The following is a 21,662-nucleotide window of genomic DNA, read 5'->3' as shown; positions in this document are numbered from 1 at the left end:
GTTTCAAAGATAAAGAAAGCTTTGGGTTCTGCTCCATCTAAAAACCTAGGGGAAGATGTTCAGCAGCACCAAATAAAGAACTTTTCTGAAAGACCAGCTGGTAACAGATAATCATGGTCCCCAGGGCTGTGAGATTGTTCTACTGTCAAACGCAAATAAGAAAGGGACGAAGTCTATGGTACTCTAATCCAGCTGGAGGAGAAGGAAGATTTCCCTGCTTTGCCAGTGCTGCACAGCAGCCTGCAACAGCTCCCTCACAACCAAGTGGGGAAACAATGTAGGACCCCAACACCGCTGGAGCAGTATGACAGCTCAAGGCTACGTTGCATGAGGACATGTGGAGTTCAGCTGGGGCTGAGGTGGCAACAGGTAACATTGAGGAGCCATACGAGCACTGATAACAGCAAGAGTACAGAATCCATCACAGCACCAGCAGGGATGACAGAACCATCCTCTCTGAACAGGGGCAAAGATAGACTATGGGTTGTGGCTAGAAACAGTTCTCTCTGCCCTCATGGTTTTGCCACAGCTGTTGCCCTTCCCTAACTCATACTTCTGCACATGGCTGGGAGGAGAAGGTTCAGAACCTAAGTAGCTAATATTTAGGCAAAACCAGCAGTAGACTTTCTTCTACTCCAAAATTAAATTCATATGTAACGTTTATGAAAGTGTCCATTAACTCCTTTTCTGCCTATAGAAAAGTATCAGTGAAACTGCAACAAACACCGCTTGCCTTATCTAGAGGACCTGATGCCTGACAACCACAAACCACACATGCTGAACTTAGAGGTCAGACAAATTTCATTATGTTCTCCTCCTGAAAAGACAGCACAACCCCAAGAAAATACACGGTGCTCTTTATTAGTATAAGCCATTGTCATCAGCTGAATTCACAAAGTTTATTTGAAAGCCCAAACTGGCTTTAACTTCCCCATCACTGAATGACATGCAAAATCAGAACCTGGTAGTCACCCCCAACAGATCCCTACAACATTAGCTTTATGGTTATGTGCAAGTACCCTAATGTGAGTTTATTCATTTCGATCGGCCCTGGGAATAGCTTTTACTGGAGTAAGATTTCCAGTTACTGAATTTATAATAGCACAGATACCCAAGATTGAGTCATTAATACATCCAGGAACCCAGAAGAAGGTGGATTGCACACATGCACCCATTAACACAGGCCTGACAATCTCTGTGGCTTTTAATTGCAATCCTATTTCTAAACCACAAGGACCAAACACTGCATGCTAGCACAATTCAAAATTCAACACTATCTTCTGGTAGTCAGGTAACATCAGCATCTTGGCCCCCAGTGATAGACATTTTTGAGCCACATTTCTGATCTCTCCCACCTAAACTGCTCCTTTTCCTTCCTCCATTAATATTTCCATGCCCTCACCTGATTGCTACAGTTACAGTTGAGCCTACAGCTCAGCCGACTGAGCAATGCTGCCAGCTAACTGCTAAGCACCTGCTCCCTCTGCTGTTCCTGCTTCCACTGTTGCTGCAAAAAGAACAAAATAAAGATGTGCTGTCATGCCCAGTATTTCTTCCAATGAAAAATTCCAGACCATGCAATTTGCAGATATATCACCACCCACACTCCACAGTCCCTGAGCTATCCTTAACGCTGTTCTGCATTAAATTGCTGGGATTAGCCAGATTTTACACTAACAGCATAACAGAAAAATGGAAACACGTAGCATGAACAAAACTGGAATTAACACTCCTTTTGTATTTACTTTTTGTGAAGGAGTGCAAACAAAAATATTGCTGGCAGGGTACTTGCAATGCTCTGTGATGGTAGAGGTAGTCAATGCCATATGGGATGGATTGGACCAGTCACTGAAATGCCTCCATGTGAAAATAAAAAACAAAACCAAAAGAAAACACAGGTGTTCCTAAACATCTTTAGCTTACCAAGAGCTCTCCTACTGACTATCATTCCATCCACCAGTGGGATAACCATGTTGAATTTCCCAGTTGCTCCTTGTAGTTTTATCCTGAATAAGCCAGTGTTTAAAGGATGGATGAAGATCACAGGAACTTCCTTCTCAGGAATGGCAGATCTTAAGGAAAAAGATATGGCTGTTAAATCTAGTTCATCAGTCTAGCAGTATTTCAATCAAAACAGTCATTTTTCATCCATAGATTGTTAAAAGGATGCTAAAAATGTCTTGTGGCTAAACCAGCAGGTAGGGCAGGGGGGAAATGATGCTTGATAAAGATGAGCCTGGGGGAGGAGTCCCAGGGTTGGGGGCGAGGGCAATGGCACAACTGAAGTGCATCTACAGCAATGCATGCAGCATGGGCAACTAACAGGAGGAGCTGGATGCCATTGTGCAGCAGGGAAACTGTAACTTCATCACCAACACTGACACGTGGTGGAACCACTCCCACGACTAGAGTGCTGCAATGGATGGCTACAAGCTCTTCAGAAGGGACACGCAACTTAGGAGGGGAGGTGATGTGACTCTATATTAGAGAACATTTCGATATTGTTGAGCTCAGGGTTGGGAATGACAAGGCAGAGTCCCTGTGGGTAAGGATCAGGGGGTTGGCCAACAAGGTGGACATCCTGGTGGGGGTCTGTAATAGACCGCCAAACCATGATGAAGAGGCAGAAGAGGCGTTCTGTAAGCAGCTGGCAGAAGTCACTCAATCGTCAGCGCTTGTTCTCATGGGGGATTTCAACTTCCCAGACGTGCTGGAAATACAACACAGCCCCGAGGAAGCAGCCTAGAAAGTTCCTGGAGTGCATGGAGGACAGCTTCCTGACTCAGCTGGCTAGTGAGCCTACCAGAGGGGTGCCCTGCTACACCTGCTGTTCACAAACAGAGAAGGACTGGTGGGAGATCACACAGAATCACAGAATTGAAGGGGTTGGAAGGGACCTTGAAAGATCATCGGGTCCAACCCCCCTGCCAAAGCAGGTTCCTTAGAGCATGCTGCCCAGGTAGGCGTCCAGACAGGCCTTAAATATCTCCAGAGGAGACTCCACAACCTCCCTGGGTAGTCTTTTCCAGTGCTCCGTCACCCTCACCATGAAGAAATTCTCTCTCATGTTGGTGCAGAACTTCCTGTGCTCTATCTTGTGACCATTACTCCTTGTCCTGTCCCCGCAAACCACTGAAAAGAGGTTGGCCATATCCCTCTGTCTCCCATACCTCAGGTATTTATACACATTGATGAGATTTCCCCCTCAGACTTCTCTTCTCCAGGCTGAACAGACCCAGGTCTCTCAGCCTTTCCTCACAAGGAAGATGCTCCAGGCCCCGTATCATCTTTGTGGCCCTCTGCTGGACTCTTTCCAGGAGATCCCTGTCTTTCTTGTACCGGGGAGCCCAGAACTGGACACAGTACTCCAGGTGAGGCCTCACCAGGGCAGAGCAGAGGGGGAGGATCACCTCCCTTGACCTGCTGGCCACGCTCCTTCTAATGCACACCAGGATCCTGTTGGCCCTCTTGGCCACGAGGAACTCAACTGTCTTTTTAATAAGACTGCCTACAGTTTCTGGGGTTCCCTGTGAAAGCTGAAGAATGTAAATATATTCAGTTATGGCTTCTTCTGAAGTGCAGCCTAGACTGCTGTCTGCGAGAATCTAGAAAGGTAACGAAAATAAAAGTAGTCTTACCTTACGGAAGTGCTACTGTTGGCTGTAGTTTCTACACCAGTGCTTGTCTCCGACATCAGATCAGGGAGGGGGAAGTTTTCTATGTGAAAAGGACGCACAGAATAAAGTTTAACTACCCCAGTTTTATTTATTTAGGGACCAAGAAAGATGAGTTATCACTAGTTAAAATGATGGAAGCCTCAAGCATTTATGCCATGGATGTTCTGGAAACACAGCTGATGCGAAGCCTTTTGTTGGTCTGTTTTAAGCATAAGCAGTACATGGAGTATACAGACACACCTCATTCATCCAGTGCTCAACAGATTAGGTAACGTGTCCCAGACCCTCAATTTTCTTAATCCCAAAGGTCAAAATCTCCAGAAGAACAATGAAAACAGGAAGGAGATTAAGTGTTTCACAACAAGATAAACTTTCAAATTATTATCCAGTAGCTTCTTTTCCCATCTGTAAATCTCAACCTCAAAAACAGTGCTTGGAACTTCAAATGATAGCACTGCTTGCATCTGTAGTTCCTTTGAGCACCCCACACAGGAATAACAGTTTGCTCTGGCAAACACGGCATTGTTCCTCGAGTCCAGTCTCTGCAAATCCTGACCATAACTTACCACTCTGCCACCTTGCACTTGGTAACAAGTCCCTGCATACTGAAGGTGCAGAAGGAATAAATAAGAACTTGAATCCCTGGAATTGGATGTGGTAGCTGCATCCTTTTTATTTTTTTTTTAGGGGCTGAAGCTTAGGAAGAGTGTAAGGCCTGAAAATACCTTCTGGCATTAGAACTGGAGCATTGAGTGCACCCAAAACCTGGATTTAGCAGAGGAAGACAATGGGAGGGGAGGGGGTGTGCACAGAAGTATTTTGAGATGGAGCAAGAGGGAGGACTGGCAGTTGGCACTAGGGTGATAGCCTAGACTAACAAAGTCAGGTTTTTCCTCTGTCCAGATTCATAAAACATAAGACAAAAGCCAAAAATGTAAGCAGCATAAGGCAAAGCCTCTGGGCTAGGAGAAACTTTCAAGAGCCTCCCCTCAGTCATCCGACTGCCAGTCTTACTGAGGCTCACAGACTCATTTCTTCATCTTCAGGCCCATAGCTCTGGGAGATTCCCGTGGCTGCTGAAAGAAGCAGCTGAGCAATTAATGGGAAGCCTCCTCTGATCTCTTCTACTCACTTGGTTGCTTTCCTCTGGGAGGACTCGGAGTTAATTGAGGTCCCATCTTATTGCTAAACTAGGAACTAGGATTAGAAACAAAGGCAGAATAAACAATGTAAAATAGAATCTGTTGCTGGCAGCCTTACAGACACTACCAAGCTAGGTCAGTACAGACAGGCTCTCACATCACACTGAAGCCTGGCCCATGGCTTCGAACCAGCATGCAGAAATTCTTAGGGACGAAGGACTCCTCGTGCCTGGGGGACAGCTGCCCACCACTGTCCACATTATGGACATAACAGGATGGACAAAGCTGGGTCTCTCCCAGGATATTCAGCATCCAGAGTTAGGGAGGAAACAACAACCCAAAGAGCATTAATTTAGCACAAGGAGCAGAACACTGTCTGAATAACTGGACCACACAGCACCATCCAAACTGGCACTCCAAGCAACGAGTAAATGAGCCCTCCCAAAGAAAGATCAAAGTACAAAGTTTCAAAGGTACCATCAAAACAAGGAAGCTGATGATCCCTTCAGAACAAAACCAGCTGATCAGAAGTAAAACTAGTCAGAAAGTCTTTTTTTAAAGGAAACACAGAAGCTCCATTCTAAGTAGACCACAGCTGAGAAGAACTCAGTACTGGGGGTGCACACTAGCCTTATACATTAAGCTTAGGGAGAGGGTGCATAAGGGCACTTCACATGTACTGCTAGAGTTAAAGTAATCTCCAGACCTACATCCAGTGATTCATTTACACCTCGTGGACCATCACTTAAATATCGGAACAATTTTAGAGTCTTAAGTGTCAGTTACAGAAATTAATAAGGATTTAGCATTCTTTAACAGAGGAACAAAACCATTTTTTTCCTCTGTTTTTCTGATCTGTTGCTGCACTAATGAACAATAAGAATTGTACGCACCTATGTCATCATAACGTTCAACCCAGACCACATACACTTTGGTTTCAGGTCCCATTGGTGGAATGGTCCGGCCCTGAGGCACCTTCTTGGATCTGGAAGTAGGACTGAGCTGTTTTGAACACAAGAGAAAAGCAGCATTTGCAAACATCCTAAGTCCAGTAATATATCTACAACATCTCCACAGCTGCTCCATAGTCTTTCAGATCTCAGACAGGTACAACCTCTGCCAATCATTAAGATGGGACAGCTACAGTGGAACCACCCACTAAGAAGCAGTAATTTGGGTCTCCACAATACTTATATTCAACATAAATGAGAGAAAAGCCTCTTTTTTCTTTAGACATTGATAACAACACCAACTATTTCTCATTTCCCAGCTTTGTTACATGTATCTGAGCTGCACCCAATTCAGTTGCTCTGTGTTCCCAGGAAACACGCACGTGCACTGCTGTTTTCCCATGCTACTGTGGAAGACCCAGCACATCTATCATGGCAGCGTTTTATGATATTTCCATTATTTCAATATTTCAGAGAAAATCTGCACACTGCCCAAGGAAATGCGCTTTTCCTTGCTAATTTCCCCATCCAAACCAGGGAGCTAAACTGAAGTTCCTGCTTTACACTTGAATTTATTTGTCCCCAGTTTTACTGTGTTTATACTAATAGCCAATTTCTGCAGTAAGTCCAATAAAAATGCATCCAGGCAACTGCAATTTAGATTAGACATTAATGATCTTAAAAACTCATCCATTTCTTTTTTAAACATTCTTGAAGATCGTAAAACAATAACTAAGCACATTTGGAAGTTAATTTTATATAAAAAAATGGCAGTTGTAAATCCTGTAACTGTTATAGAAGTTCATCGTTTCTTGTTTTGCTACCATACAAAAGCAACTTCACATTTGATAATTCAGCCACAACTGACCTCTCCTATTTCACACTGGCAAAGTATGGTAAGTCTTCACGTCAATCTATCCTACATCTCCAAGCATGGATTGGAGTCTGAATTGCTTTGCAAATACTGCATATACTTTTTCCCGCATATGCTTCAAAATTTACGTATGCAGGATGTTTCTACTTAGTATTGCTTAATTTATATTAATTTATATTTAATTAATGTAATCTACCAATCTCCTACTGCAGGTGCAAATGCTAGCAGGACTGAAGCTGTTGTTAATAATTAACATCTAACAATGAGTGACTTCAAATGCTAGGAAACTGAATCATGTACTATCAAAAATGCTGTAGGACTGCCAGTGTGCTTCTTCAAAATGAACCAAAACATAAACCATAACAAAACAAGAACCATTTTTCAGTGCAAGTTTTGCCTTACCCGATGAGAGGGATTAAGATTGTCTGTATGATTGGGGAAGAGTTCAAGTGTCAAAGATGGCTGCTTTAATATTCCTGGCAGCAGATCCATGTTGGAGTCACTTTCCTGGTCTGAGACATTGCTTTCCAGTGAATCAGCTGTAACCGAAAGAAATGTGAATTTTGTCTTACCGTCTGCAAAAAAAACTAAGTTGTCATCATATGTAGACTTGTTTAACTAAAAAAGGTGAGGTTTTTGAAACTTCGTATACATGGATATACAGTCAAGTCAAAATAGAGCTCAAATCAGAAAGAGTTCAGCAGTGGACAATTTAGAGTTATTCTAGAAACTGACTGAAATTAAAGCACTCCCTACGGATTTTAGAAGCATCCGGTCTAATCGCATGGTTTCCTACACAACACAGTCTCCTCCTTTTTATGGATATAATTTCCTCAAATAGACTTCTGTGCACCGGTTCCAAAGACTTCATGAAAGCTCTTGCTCACCTACACAGCAATTAGGCACATACTCCTCCATGAGTTGCAGGAACATGTAATCAAGAACAGTGAAAGGAAATAAAGACATCAAGGCATTGCCAGCTGAACTGCTCTGAACTCATTGGCTTTTTTTTTTTTTTTTTTTTTTTTAAACAGTATCATGACTGCAGACCAAACTCGTATGTCCAACCAAGCACACTAAGGCAAACAGATACTGTCACACAAACCTGAATATATACTGAGGCCTAGACTGAGAAAAGAGTTGTACAGAACAGATACTGTCTCAGGAGTCAAAAACTCCTGGATATTGGATATTTAAATCAAAGTATCAGTATTTTTCTAGCAAGGGTCTTGCTATTCACACCACTAGTTTGCTTATTTGGTATCTGCTTCTGATACAGCTCTCTAAATAAATAAAAAAAAAAAGTTATTTTATTTTTTCCCCCTCTAAATAGCATGCACAAAACGCTCTTACTTAGGGACTCCACTGGTGATGGGACAACAAAAGCTATTTCTGTCAAGGCATCAGCATAGTAGAGCACCTTCTTCTGCCCATTGAAGATACTTGCCCCAACATCTTCTGAAATAATTGCATCATCTGAAACAGGCAGAAAAGGAAAGTTAAGAGGAAAGTTTACCTCTCTGTACACTTCCTCAGGAGAAGACCTTCAAATACAAGGTAAAATGAGAAGAAATCATGCAAATGTCATTTTAAAAATCAGAAGATTTCACAGTCAATTTTAATGGTGAACAACCACTCTCAAAGAAATTTTTTTTGATATCTTGAAGGAAATAGCGTTTTGGGTTGGAAAGAAATTTCATTTTGAAAATATTTAAATTATACTTACTATAGTATCATATTTTCCTTGGATTCAGTAGTCTGTTCAGTAGTCAGGAAGTAAGCATCTGCTACAAGCATTCATTCAGTAGCTATTCCTATCCATTTCCTCTAAGACAGACACCATTCAGTTTGTCAATAAACTTCCAAATACAGCTTACAACATTTACAGCTTCAGCCTGACACTATTCTGGAATTTAAGCCAATTTCTATAGATTCTTTGATGGAGCCATGCTATAAGTAAATTAATAAAAATGCCTTTTCCTTCCCCGTGCCTCCTCCAGAAAGAATAGCAAGGGCTTTAAGCTGAATTATTTCTCTGCACCAGTTTACAGAAGAGCCCTTGTAATAGCTGCTTCAGCAAAACCACTGGAGCAGAGAAATTCAACACTCTGACATGAAGTGGCCAGAGGCATGCAGACCTCTGAGTCATGCTTTACCAACAGGGAAACATTCCTGCATCTCTCAAGGAGCATCATCTCAACTCAAATCCAATTGCTTCTTTGCCTTTGCAGGGGGGATGGGGACACAAAACACATGCTCGTGCATTTATTTTAATCACATCTCACTGGAAGCTCTTTTAGGTTTGTGTTTTTGTTGTTTGTTTTTGTGTGTGTTTTGCTTTAAGCAGAACCATCCACAAATAGAAAACACATTTAAGAAAACAAATAACATTAGCCACAGCAGATAGTAAGGAAAAAATCTACTGCCGATTAGAAGCAATCTACTGCCGATTAGAAGCAGTCCTCCTTCACTCCCATTCTTGATTGCTTTTTCTTTTCTTTCTTTCACCATTAATTAATCTTTTTGGTGGTCTATTAATTAATCCAAACAGCTGAAGTTCAAAGTGAACTTTTAACATCCACGTTAAAAAGCACATACTAAAACAGGTTACCTCGCTAATTCAGGGCACTGTCATCTGTGCAGTTGTACTGACAAATCCAACTGCAAAAAGAAGGGAGAGGGCTCTGCCTCAGAGTAAAGCATAACCACTCCATCCTCAGAGAAATATTAAACCAAGCCCTGGCCATTTTGTAACCTCTCCTGACTTGTTCTGAGAAAGCCATGCCTCTGTTCTCTTCACTTCTCCCCAACATTTCAAACCTTCTATCACGCATAGTTTTTTTTTTCAGAAAAGCCTTCAGCTGGTCACAGTATAAGACAAGCCCAGAGGAGTAGTTGCTGTAGTGGAAAAGAACAGGCTAAATTAAGCAGGACAGGAGAAGAGCTGTGTGTAGGCTGCAGCCTCAGTGACCTACAAACAGGGGCTTGATTTCTTTACTTACTAGCAAGCATGATTACAGCTAACATATTCACCAACATCTCATTTTAATCTATTTACAGAACACTAAAAATCACAATATTGCAAGCACGTCTGCTGATGCACACTATAATCTGTATCCAATTTCAGATGAATACTGGTTTTGGGTTATACATGAAGACCCACCAACTCTGCCAGAAGTGCAGAATACAGGTGTTTCTTGCTGAGACTACTTTCTCCCAACAACAAACAGTGGCATTACTTTTCCTAACTTTGGCTTGAACCTTAGTCTATTTACACATTCCTTTCTAATAAATGTTCATGTTTATCCAAAAAAAGTACGCAGGTGCTCAGATAGGTATGGGAGAAAAAAATATCCTAGAGGAGACAAAATATTTTAATTTAATGTTACACCATTTACCACGCCTTACCTTGTTCAGGTCCCTCTTCATCACTGCAGCTATTGATTGACCAGCTCGTTGAGACATGCCCAGTCCACCCAGGGTGCTTCCCAACGTCCACCGACCAGCCAAGAGACAGCAAGAACTCCAGGAAGTGTGGCTGAACAATTCTGGAAGACTCCATGTTCTTCAGGATCTGAAACAACCAGCAACACCATGGTATTGGACAGGAGACTCCAGGAAGCAGCTCTTCCCCTCCTCACCCCACCTTTGGTTTTGTAATTGAAAAATATTGTGTCACTGAGATGGTTTTGCCCATATACAGCTGTTCTGGAACCCCAGGCTTTCTATATGGACACCAGTCCCTGCTGCCCAGCATCATTCATCCTGCTTGGCAATGTCCTGTTCAATCGAATCGGCAGTCTGCCATCGTTGCTGATGCCTGCAATCACACCGCTACAAATGGTGATTCTGAGATTTATCCAGTCATCAGGAATAAACTAACACAACTGTTCAGTGTAGAATGTGCATTAGCAGCAGACATAAGAGAATTTTCACTATTAAATTGAGAGAAAACTTTAGGAGAAATGCATTTCACCACTTCTAACCTGTACCTGACATACTGTGATTTAGGGCACAGAGGCCTCATTGCACATTAAATTATGAAAGAGATTTTGCAAAACAATTTTCAGCAGGACTGAGCATGCACTTTAACCAAATGCCACACTGTACCATTCATTTTGAACCTTAATCCCACTTCTTATAAAGATCTGGGATGTTTCCACATCCAAAGACAATTCTTATCCCATTGTGACTGAGTGAAAATTGAGAGCTTCACAAAGTGTCATGCAGGGAGACGCAGATGATTTGTGATTTGATCTATCAAACCACTGGGATGTGGAAGAGACAACTCTGCATAGTGCATCTCTCCTTCCTTCCTGGGCCACATGGAGTTTGTTTTGTGGCCAGAGTGTTTTTGGTTTTTGTTTGTACAGGGACAGTGCGCTGGGACTCTGCCCTGGGACAGAGACTCTATTGAATCAGCACTATCAGGGGCAGACCCTGGAAGGAAAGCTCCCAGAGAGGAGGTTCTTCACGCCCACGTGGTCCTGGCACCCAGGCCTAACACCCTGTACAATATTCTGAAATATTACTGATAATGCTCAATAAAGTCATAGCTATGCTTCAGGATGAACTGAGATACAAAGCAGCTTAGAAAACAACTGCAGAAAACATGCAAGCTCAAGATTTACACAGATGTATGGTTTTATATCTAAGCTCCTTCAAAAAAAGAACTTACAGTAAAGTAAGGATGAAGGAGTATATTCAAAAGACGACTAGTGTCATGAAGTATGATATAAAAAGCATGGGGGCAGCTTCATTACCCTGTATAAATAAATTTGGTGAGACCCCTCTAAACTGTAAATGCGTATCACCACAAGAGAAAGTGTGGGGCTAATGTAGGAACACTCAGGTTAGACAACACTACTCTGGGTTGTGCAGCATCAGATAAAAATAGAGCTGACACCAGTCCTTGTCAAAGGAGTAGGAATCACCTTGCAGAACAGAATTAGTTCCTGAGGTAGAGAAGCATGAACACACACACTGATGGGAACATGCACATGGATGGCTGAGTAGAACTGTGCAGGCATTTCTGCTCAAAGAAGCATTGTTACTTGGCTTTGATCTCCTCCGCTCTTGACTTTTGACTTATTTCTGTTTTGTTTCTTTTCAAACACAGAAACAGCATCAGTTTTCTCACTCAGCTCAGTGCTGTAGAGATGAGCATCTTATTAACTCAACTGTGACTTTGCACAACCAAGAAGGCTTAGAAATCATTCCAAGATGTCCCAGGATCTGAAGCAGGAATGCCATCTTTATCATGTCTGTCTAAATGTGCCTAAAAAACTCTCAGATATAAAGATTTTCTTAAATTGGCATGGCAGAACTCCTAAGTACTGACTGCTAATTGGATATCCAAAGCCCAGCAAGTTCTGTTGGACTAAGTAATTTCTGTAAATAAATCTTACCTGTCTAAAATCCATAATTACATGTAAACATCAAAGGAAAAAAGCATTCTGCTAGCTCAGCAAGAGCATAACATTTCTGGAAGGCTGGTAGATATTAAATCCTGTGTATCTTGTTAGCTAACTTTGGAGACAGTTTACTTGCTACTCAGAACCTTGACCTGAAAACTCACAAACAGCATGACACTGGCCTCAAGGATTGGTGGTATATTACACTCAGATGTGGAAGGTGCTACCATGTTTCTGTCAATTGTATATTCACAGTACATGAGGAAACCACATGTTAATTGTTTTTGAAGCTATGCTTTTACTCTTTAGTATAACAATTACTAATAGAAATGAGGAGAAAGTACCACAAAAATATTTCTAACAAGCCCATAAGCCTTCTTAATGTAGTGAGTTTCTAGGTCACAGTCTAGAGAAATCACAATTGAGACTTGCACAAATTAACCTGATTAAACTAATCTTATCTGAATGTAAATAGTATAATACAGAGATTTACAAAGCAGTATTTTTTTTTTTTGTAAGAAGTTTTCATTTCTTTGACATATATTGAGCATTAGAATCAAACCAAAATACCTGGCTATCGCACACAGCTAGAACAAATTGCAACAAACTGCAGAACTTCCCTACAAACTGAGCCAACAAATCTGAAACACATTTCTGGTATGAATCTTTGAACTCTACAAATAATATATTTTCATTAATATACATACAAAATGTTTTATCGAGACCTCACAGAAATCCTAGATGTAGATAATAATGTACTTCAACCTATAGATGAAAAGGTATGCAGTCATTTGTTACAGCTCACATAGTAAATAAACACAAAGCTCAGAATCACTGTTTTCAGTACTCTGCTCCAGTCACTAGCAGTGATACTTTACTCAAATGAAGATTACCAGAAACAAGACAAAAGACCAATCACTCCAGACTTACCTCCTGGCTTGTTTTCTGGCCTGCCTTCATGTAGAAAACAAAAACAGTATCAAAAGGACGACATGGTAGTAAATCCAAGTAGCCAAGGTCATCGAAAAACCCAGGAAGAGCAGGGTCAAGCGCAATCAGGTGAGGAGGTAGACGACTGTTAGCAGGCTCCTATTCAACAGAGTTCAACAGCTTCAAAAAATCTTTCAGATCAGGTAAGTTCTTTATGGCTTTCATAATGATCCGTTAAGAAAAATAACATTTTGCTCAAAAAAGAACACTCCCTTCCACAACAAATGCAGCAGAGACTTTCAAAATACTACATGGCTATGTACAATCACATTGTATCTAGTTTTGTATTAATACCTCATATCAACAATATATAAAATACCAAGCACTTTTATATTTGTGCAAGATCGCCTATAAGTGTTGACAGTATTCTGTAAGAAAACACAACAAATAAAAGGGAAAATCCACAGGTAAGAGGCAGAATTTCAATTTAAGGATGTGGATTGTCTCTATAAACCACTGTTACTTTAACTTCAGAAAGAATAAACTCTACAATCTACGTGTACTCTAAAGTGTTTACATGTTGTTAAACCATTTCAACACAATAATCTGTAACAGAAATTCTAAGGGAGTTATATTTTTGAAATGCTTACAAAGTAGCCCTAACTCAAGCTGGAGAAATAGCGTCAAATATAACCAGGTGAATGTGATAGTTTATGTACCTACTGTACAAATACAGATAAGAGCCACCTATTCAGAGTATGTTCAGCTTGACGTGTGGCCTTTCACAACCCTGTTCTTAATCCTGGAAGACTGAAGTTCATCACCTTATCCAAGTAGACTACAGCACAACAGCAGATGGTATTGCAAAAAAGGTCTTCCACTAACAAAACTTTAGTTTTTCCTCATTTGCTAAGCCATATGGATACTTATGCCATTAGTATAACATTAAGAAGTATCAGGTCACCTTCAATGCCTCTAGAGACAGAAACCCGAAGTGAGAGAGGAACAGGCGTGCTGTCTGGAACTCCTGGGCTGCTGGCGGGGGCTTACACTCTGTAATCGGATCAGGAAAGCTCTTCTTACGCCACTCCTCTTCACTTTTCTGATCTATTGAAGTCTCAAAAATAATCTGCTGGGCCATGCCATTTCTCAGCTTCTCATGTCGCTCTTCAAGCTGCACAGACATGAAGTGTTGAGTTGACTCTACTATGATCTCTCAAACACAACAGCTCCATCATTTAGCAAATCTGTAAGTCACGTGCAAGAGCAGCTGCAACTCCACCAGCAGGATGTGTACTAAAGTACTATCAACAAGACCTTGCGCAAGGTTACAAGGTAAACATCTCAACACCTGTTTGCATGGGAAAGCTGTTGCAAATTATGGACCCAGTTATCAGCAACAGCCTCTCCCTTTTAAATGAACAAAAACTAAAGTGAATTTGGCATTGTGAAGCTTTAAAATACTTTTATTTTTACACACACCCCACACACAAGGGTGTTGGTGTCCTTTCAAAAATGCTATTTACATTTCCCCAGAAGATGCAACAAAATGCAAATCATTTCTTCCTAGCAATACCAGGATATTAGAAACTGGAATAAAATGTGTTGAGCAATGCTCCTTAAGAACACATTCAAGACACTGCCATCTTCCTGGGGGAATGCACAGAATCATTTGTTCACAGTTTATTACCCCATTAATATGAATTAGTCAAGCTGAAGAATTATACCATTTACAGTAAGATGTTAATGTGTGATTCATGAACAAACATAAAACAAGAGCAAAATGAAGTCAAAGATTAAAAGTTACTTACTTCCTCATTCACAATTTCATGTAAATCAGGAATGCTCAAGTCTGCTTTCACAAATGGGATCTTGTCCACTTCCTCAGGAAATGGGCGGTGCTTGACACTGTATTTTAATCCAACATCATTTTTAGGAGCCGGTCGAGGTTCTGGTACAAAAGTCTGTCAAAAAAAAAATGGGAGCAGGGGATAGTTTCACTCAGGGCATTGCATCATTATACAACATATTATAATGGGAAATGTACCCTCCCACCACAAGTTTACTAATTCATATATGAGAGGTATCATTAAAAAGCATTCACTAATAATTTTAGAATAGACTTGTACTAAAAATGTCACTGTAAATTTAAAAAAAGAAAAAAGACACTGTTTTGCTTTATGTGGTGATTGCAATTGCAATCACGGTACCTATTATACTTGCTTACCTCTAAGTACTTTCAGATCCTAATAAAATGGCAAACAATCCTCTGCATCAACAGAGGAATGAACAGCAGATCGAGGGAGGTGATTGTGCCCCTCTGCTCTGCCCTGGTGAGGCCCCACTTGGAGTACTGCATCCAGGTCTGGGGTCCCCAGCACAAGAAGGACAAGGGCCTGTTAGAGCAGGTCCAGAGGAGGGATGCAAAGACGATCAAGGGGATGGAACACCTCTCCTATGGAGAAAGGCTGAGAGAGCTGGGGCTGCTCAGCCTGAAGAAGAGAAGGCTCCAGGGAGACCTCATTGCAGCTTTTCAGTACTTAAAGGGGACTTATAAAAAAGATGGAGAGAGACTTTTTACTCAGGCAGATCACGTCAGGAAAACGGGTAATGGCTTTAAACTAAGAGGGGAGATTTATACGTTAGGAGGTAATTCTCCACTCAGAGTGGTGGGGCACTAGAACAGGTTGCCCAGACAGGTTGTGGATGCCCCATCCCTGGAGGTGTTCAAGGCCAAATTGGACGATGCCCCAAGCAATCTGATCTAGTGGGTTTCATCCCTGCCCATGGCAGCTGGGGGTTGGAACTAGATGGTCTTTAAGGCCCCCTCCAACCAAAACCATTGACCCTGATGCAATTTTAACATCTTTTTCAGAATTCTCTACTTTAACCTTACTGACTATGATGATGTCAACAAGTCAAGCTGAGAAGTCCTGGAAGTGAACAGCAGCAACGCTGTGGGTCAGGAGTGAGATTCCCTGCTAAAGTATCAAGAAGACTTGCATTATCTATTGTAATGCAATTTTGACATTGCTATTCTATTATGTTACACCATGTAACTCAAAAACTGAAGCTACCACTGAAAGCAGCAGAAGGTCTAGTCACAGGTTTGCAGGTGCATAAGATCCAAGCAAAAGCAGGACCTTTATACTTTGAGGGCTGCTTTTAAATTTATTTACAACCCAGTACACTTGGAAAAGGCAACACTTAAAGTTATGTAATGCCCTTAGGTTAGAACAGTTCCCTTCAAACTGGTAGGAAGGTCTCCAGCCAAGATGTGACTTGTCCTTTGGTGACTGAGGCAACACACTTGCACTGACACTATTTAGCAAAATGCTTCAGCTTAATTGACAGCATAGCTCCAAAGGCATCAAGTGAAGGGTCTTCCCAAAGGCTGCTCTGCAGAGACCAGAGTCATCTAAATGTTAACATGACAGCTGAGACTGACAGGCCCACATTTCAGCTACATTATTATTTCCTGTATTTTACTGAGGGTCATATGAAGGCTTTCAAGATTTGGAGATGTTTACAAACAGAAAGAAATTTTGGTAACTGAAGGATATACTCCACTAGGCAACTGCAGTAAGAGAGTCAGTCTACTTTAAAATGAGATTGGGCTATTTCTCCTTTACTATTCCTGTCCAGAAGCATTCCATCTCGAGTCCAGAGTTCATCTAGAGTCTGTCTAGAGTCCAGTCTAGAGTCCAGAATCTGTCTAGATTTTTTCCACTGTAATTTTACTGCCATCTTTGCAACACTGGGCTTTGCAGTTAATAGCTGTTCTCTCTGCAGCATCTCATACTGCATCTCCAGACTTTGTTTCTTCTGCTGCAAGGGCTTTGCCTGACATCCTAAAATCAGCACCAACACTCATGCCTACACAACTAAGCATACTGTACATTGCCCCATCACCTCCGAAGATGCTTTCAAAAAACAAGAAATACGGAGAGATCCCCCTCCCACTCCCTTAAACAAACCTAGACAGCAACAGTGCTTTCACAGCCTGTTTTTATTATTAACCACAAGTTGTAAAGAGTCACCAGAGATGTGTCAACATTACCTACAGCTAAAGGCCCCATGGCTCAGCCTTAATGTATAATCACCAGTTCTGCGGGGCTGTCTCACATTAGTGGAATTTCTGCTGAACATCAGCAGTTAAAGATTTCTTTATGGGCTTTGATAGAGACCTTTTGATTTGCTTTAGCTCCTCTTGGTAAAAGACAGAGTTGCTGGGCCCATGCAAATCTTCCAGATGTCCCACGGATCAAAACCGTGACAGAAGGGAAAGAGTCATCTGTAAAACACATGGGTTAAAAGAATAATACATCATAAAATACAAATACTTCATTGAGCAATAATTTAACCATAAAGAAACACAGTCATGATTACAGAGATTTTGTTTTCAAGGAAAACTCCCTTCCTGACCCTAAAGACAATTTCTAGTGAGTAGAAAACACTGAGCATAATCCTCCTCTGTGCAAATTCAATACTGACCCTTTTCAGAGAACTGACCCTGTTCAGAGAACAGGAGGTTAGACTGCAGGTTAGACTTCAGTTCTCCTACAGTGCCTTTCAATTTGCATGATTGCGGTTCTAACACTGTAGGGATTTCAGTCTCTCTTCAAGATGTAAAGGCCACTGAAGTTTGCTACCTTAGCAGACAAATCACTATAGTATAGTATACGTATAGAGGTATACTTCTACAGATATAAATACATTTAAAAATAAAATTAAAAGCTATCTTTTGTGCATTTAAACCATAAATTGACACCACCAGGTAAGTACTAGACATGTATTTCTTCCCTGGTATTTCACGGGCAGCATACCAGAACATACAGGGTACAGCACATTTACACAAGCACACATAAACCAAACCAGCTCCCCACAATAATCCACTGCAGTGGTCTGCCTCAAAAGTGATTTGACATACTTACACATTACTGCAATTAATCTTGTATTTCGAAGGGGATTTGTAAGCAAGTTCTGCACAACAAGTAAGGTTAATTTAATTTCAGATTATAACAGCTTTACAGGATTCCTCAGTTATGCATTTAGTACAGGCAGAACAAGGATGGGATTTGCTCAGCTGTTCTGGCATGTTCTAAGCTGTTCATGTCAGGAACACATTTGCTCAAATACAGACTGAGAGTGAACATATGGCAATGGCTCCCAGGATGAGCTGCAAGATCTGTTTAGTGATTCTTAATGAGATTGGAGCATTCTGGACCACAACTCAAACTAACAGTTTCTCCTCTTACTATCAGTGGCCACAATCTGAGCTCACGATGTTAGTTCAGTGCAATCTATTTTCAAGACTAGTATCTAGACTCAATCCTGTCCATAGATGAGGAAAACACATCTGTGTCAGGTTAACACATCCAACAAACATTAGTCTTAAGTGGAGCTAGTACAAAAGAGGAGTTTCGTCTACTCTTTTAGGTGATGCCTTGATACATGAAGATTCATAAGAGGGACTTAAGGAGATTAATTGTTCAGTTCAAAGCATCACGTCAATACCACCAGATTTTTTTAATGCAAGCTCTCCTTGGTCAAAGCATACAATGCTAAAACAAGTCAAAGAAAAATTCAGCTGTGAAAGCCAATACTCTTCTCTCAATAGATCTCCTTTACAGTAGGTATCATCAATAGAACAGAATGGCATACTAGAAAGCTATAATGGCTCCTTAGCAACTAAAATTGTGCTGAAAGCACCCACAGAAACATTTAGTAACAAGAGACCTAGAGCAAGCAAAAGCAACTGTGCAAAGCATAAAAGTCTCACATGAACTACTTGCTGAGGACCAATCCCCATCAAACCTCCTATACTCTTAATGTTTTTTGTTCTTTTATAACATGGATTCATCAGCTATCATTTAGATGGCAGTCACCTGCAAGTATCTGGATAAAAAATTGCACGAACAATTTGGGTGCACTTGTATGTTTGACTATCACCGACACTAAAGTTATTCCAGAGCAACATTCTGCTCAACAACACATCCACAGAACAGGTAAGCCCCTGAAATGTGAGAGGTACTTGATGAAGCACCTTTGTTTTACAGCTGCATGCAGAGGAGTTTTAACTAGAGGAACAAGGGAAGACGAAGTGTTGAACTTACTCTGTTCATTCCCCAGAGGCTGTTCCAACATTGCAAGGATGACACTATTATCCAAAACAAAGTAACGGAAGCTATGTTTGTTTATGGTAGGTAGACGAGAATATTTAATTAACGTGGTTTCATTCACTAAGCTGCAAGGGGAAGCAGGGCCACTGGGAGAAGGAAATGCTCCAAGTAACTGCATAATACTGCAAATGAGAAAAAAGTTAGAAGTTAGGAGAGATTAAGATTTACTGTTCCACCATACTGTTCCAATATGACTTTCACTCATATTCTTCATTTATATCTTGACGTATCAGTTATCCTTACAGTTAGAGTTACCAGGGCAAACCAATTATCTGCAGGTGTTGGACACCTGTAATGGGAAGAGGAAGACAGCAAAGGCAGAGCACAGGACAATCCTGCCCAAGAAGCAAACTAGATGGAACTTCTGGGTGACTTTTCAGATGCTCTCGCTACATCAGAGACCTCACCAGGTAGGAACCCCTAATTAGCACATTCTCTGACAAAGCAATGCTGAACAACAAACATCATTTGATAAATTACATACCATGTTAATGTAGCTTCAGCAGCATCCTTCACTCTCATGGATGCAGGGTTTGGCTCCTTATCTCCTTTATACTTGACCTCTTGTTCACTGCTTTTGGATTTACTTCCTGAAATGCCCAGCTCCACAATCTCCAGTACCTCTTTTAAGCAATCCTAAAACATAAGAGAACCTGTCTTAAAACAGAAACACTCTATTTGGATTGCTACAAGTTCCAGTCTCATGACTTAAGGGAAGGAATAAAAAGGAAAGCTTTCTCAAGAATAAATAACTGGCTAAGAACGAAACATAAGTGGTCAGCTTTTACCACCAGAGACCGGGCAGGGTTCCACACCTTGGTCGGTGTTGTTCCTTGAATTCACAATGTAGAAAAACAAGTGAGAAGGAAGGTGAAAGTCTTTAGACAAACCAAAATAAATCAGGGTTGAGAAGCAAAGACCATCTATGAAGAATTACAGAAATAGTTTACAGTATTGGCTAGTTAAACCAACATGTGAAATTCAAAGTAGGTATCAGGTGAGGCACCTTGGACAGTCTGATCCTTACGCTTGGCAAACACAGAGAGAGGTTCCATTTGGACTATCATGGCTCAGGAATGAGCCACCAGATTTCCAGTATGTACTGCACATAGTATAACACCATCCTGATAACCAGTGATAGTCAAAAGAAGAAAAACAAGTGGACTCCCTTACAACATAAAAAAATGCGATGTGGCTGCATAAACCTGTGCTGTGACACATCCAGGCAAATCATCCTTCCCTGGTCACCTACTACTGTGCCAATATCACAAAGTACATGCAGAAAGCATCTTTATGGAAAACCCTGCTTGAGAGTTCCCAATTTTTCTGTTTTTTTTTCTTAAACATACATTTTCATATATATGTTTATATATCATTACAGAAAGATTACTGAGCTTTCTCTGTAAGCAGATCAACAATGAAAATAGTATTTGTAAAAAAATGAATTGAACTGTATGATGGGAAGCGATCAGAAACATGTATCTTTCATTGCCTGTTCTCTTCAAACTTCCCAAGGAAATTCCACCTTGGATTGAGCCATGCCTTGCTTAGTTTCTAGATAATTGCTTGGTGAAACTATGATTATAAAAACATTTAATTTTCTTTAATTTTCTATGTACTTACTTATTTACATTTCACTTTTTTTCTTCAATTTCACAAAGCAATAAGAAAGGTCAAGATGCTTTCTTATAAATATGAAAGCTATTTGTAAAACTAAAAATATTCTCAGTAAATAAAGAGCAGAAGTCAAAATTGAAATCTATTTTTCAAATAGGCTGGTTTTGAAATTCTTGGTGTATTTTTGAAAACTACAAAAGCGTGTTGTTTTAAAGTACAAAGAATAGATAGGTTGGGGTTGAAACGTGTAACAACTGGGTGTGCTCACAATATGTACACTAGAGAGTCTTACCTTCTCGTCCAGCATGTCAGGATGCTCAGTAAGCCAGACACAGAGGCACTGGAAAGCTGCAACTATCACAGAGTGAAGGTCACGGGAGTGGAGTGGGGCTGGCCGGCTGCACTGGTAGACTATATAGCTGCATACTGAACTAATAGCTCTCTTTTGATCAGAGGAGTCAACAGTCACTTTCACCTGTACAAAAGCAAGCAGGAGAGGACCGTCAGGTGAGGATTTCTCCACAAAATCCTTTAGAGAAGAAATAGTTTTTAAAAGCATTTCAAAATACAACCCCTGTTCCTCAGGGGTCAGTACTGGGACTGGCACTATTTAACATCTTTTTTGGTGACAAGAACAGTGAAATCAAGTGCACCCTCAGCACGTGTGCTGATGAAACCAAGCTGTGTGGTGCGGTTGACACGCTGGAGGGAAGGGATGCCATCCAGAGGGACCTGGAAAGCCTTGAGAGGTGGGCCTGTGCAAACCTCATGAGGTTCAACAAGTGTAAGGTCCTGCACCTAGGTCAGGGCAATCCCAAGCACCAATACAGGCTGGGCAGAGAATGGAGTGAGAGCAGCTCTGAGGAGAGGGACCTG

The 21,662-nt window shown here is 41.1% G+C and overlaps 1 protein-coding gene across 5 annotated transcripts in view; it reads right to left on the bottom strand.

Moving 5' to 3' along the window:
- The window catches only part of RALGAPB (Ral GTPase activating protein non-catalytic subunit beta), a 65,106-nt gene that overhangs the window by 4,479 nt on the left and 38,965 nt on the right, over nucleotides 1-21,662 (bottom strand). For 4 of the 5 annotated variants that reach the window (XM_084296626.1, XM_084296627.1, XM_084296628.1 and 1 more), the window contains 13 exons: nucleotides 21,079-21,261; nucleotides 19,654-19,805; nucleotides 19,104-19,291; nucleotides 17,175-17,281; nucleotides 14,799-14,951; nucleotides 13,952-14,161; nucleotides 12,988-13,146; nucleotides 10,052-10,217; nucleotides 7,997-8,119; nucleotides 7,046-7,182; nucleotides 5,713-5,821; nucleotides 3,639-3,717; nucleotides 1,924-2,072 (listed from right to left, as the gene is read on the bottom strand). In XM_084296626.1, coding sequence (XP_084152752.1) covers nucleotides 1,924-2,072; nucleotides 3,639-3,717; nucleotides 5,713-5,821; nucleotides 7,046-7,182; nucleotides 7,997-8,119; nucleotides 10,052-10,217; nucleotides 12,988-13,146; nucleotides 13,952-14,161; nucleotides 14,799-14,951; nucleotides 17,175-17,281; nucleotides 19,104-19,291; nucleotides 19,654-19,805; nucleotides 21,079-21,261 — 1,915 coding nt within the window. Of the gene's footprint in view, nucleotides 1-1,426; nucleotides 1,508-1,923; nucleotides 2,073-3,638; nucleotides 3,718-5,712; nucleotides 5,822-7,045; nucleotides 7,183-7,996; nucleotides 8,120-10,051; nucleotides 10,218-12,987; nucleotides 13,147-13,951; nucleotides 14,162-14,798; nucleotides 14,952-17,174; nucleotides 17,282-19,103; nucleotides 19,292-19,653; nucleotides 19,806-21,078; nucleotides 21,262-21,662 lie in introns of those variants that run through there. The other variant, XM_084296630.1, reaches the window with a different exon arrangement.

This window comes from Netta rufina (assembly GCF_964035555.1).
Source record: "Netta rufina genome assembly, chromosome: 16".
NCBI lineage: Eukaryota > Metazoa > Chordata > Aves > Anseriformes > Anatidae > Netta > Netta rufina.
This window is presented reverse-complemented; position numbering and strand designations above follow the sequence as displayed.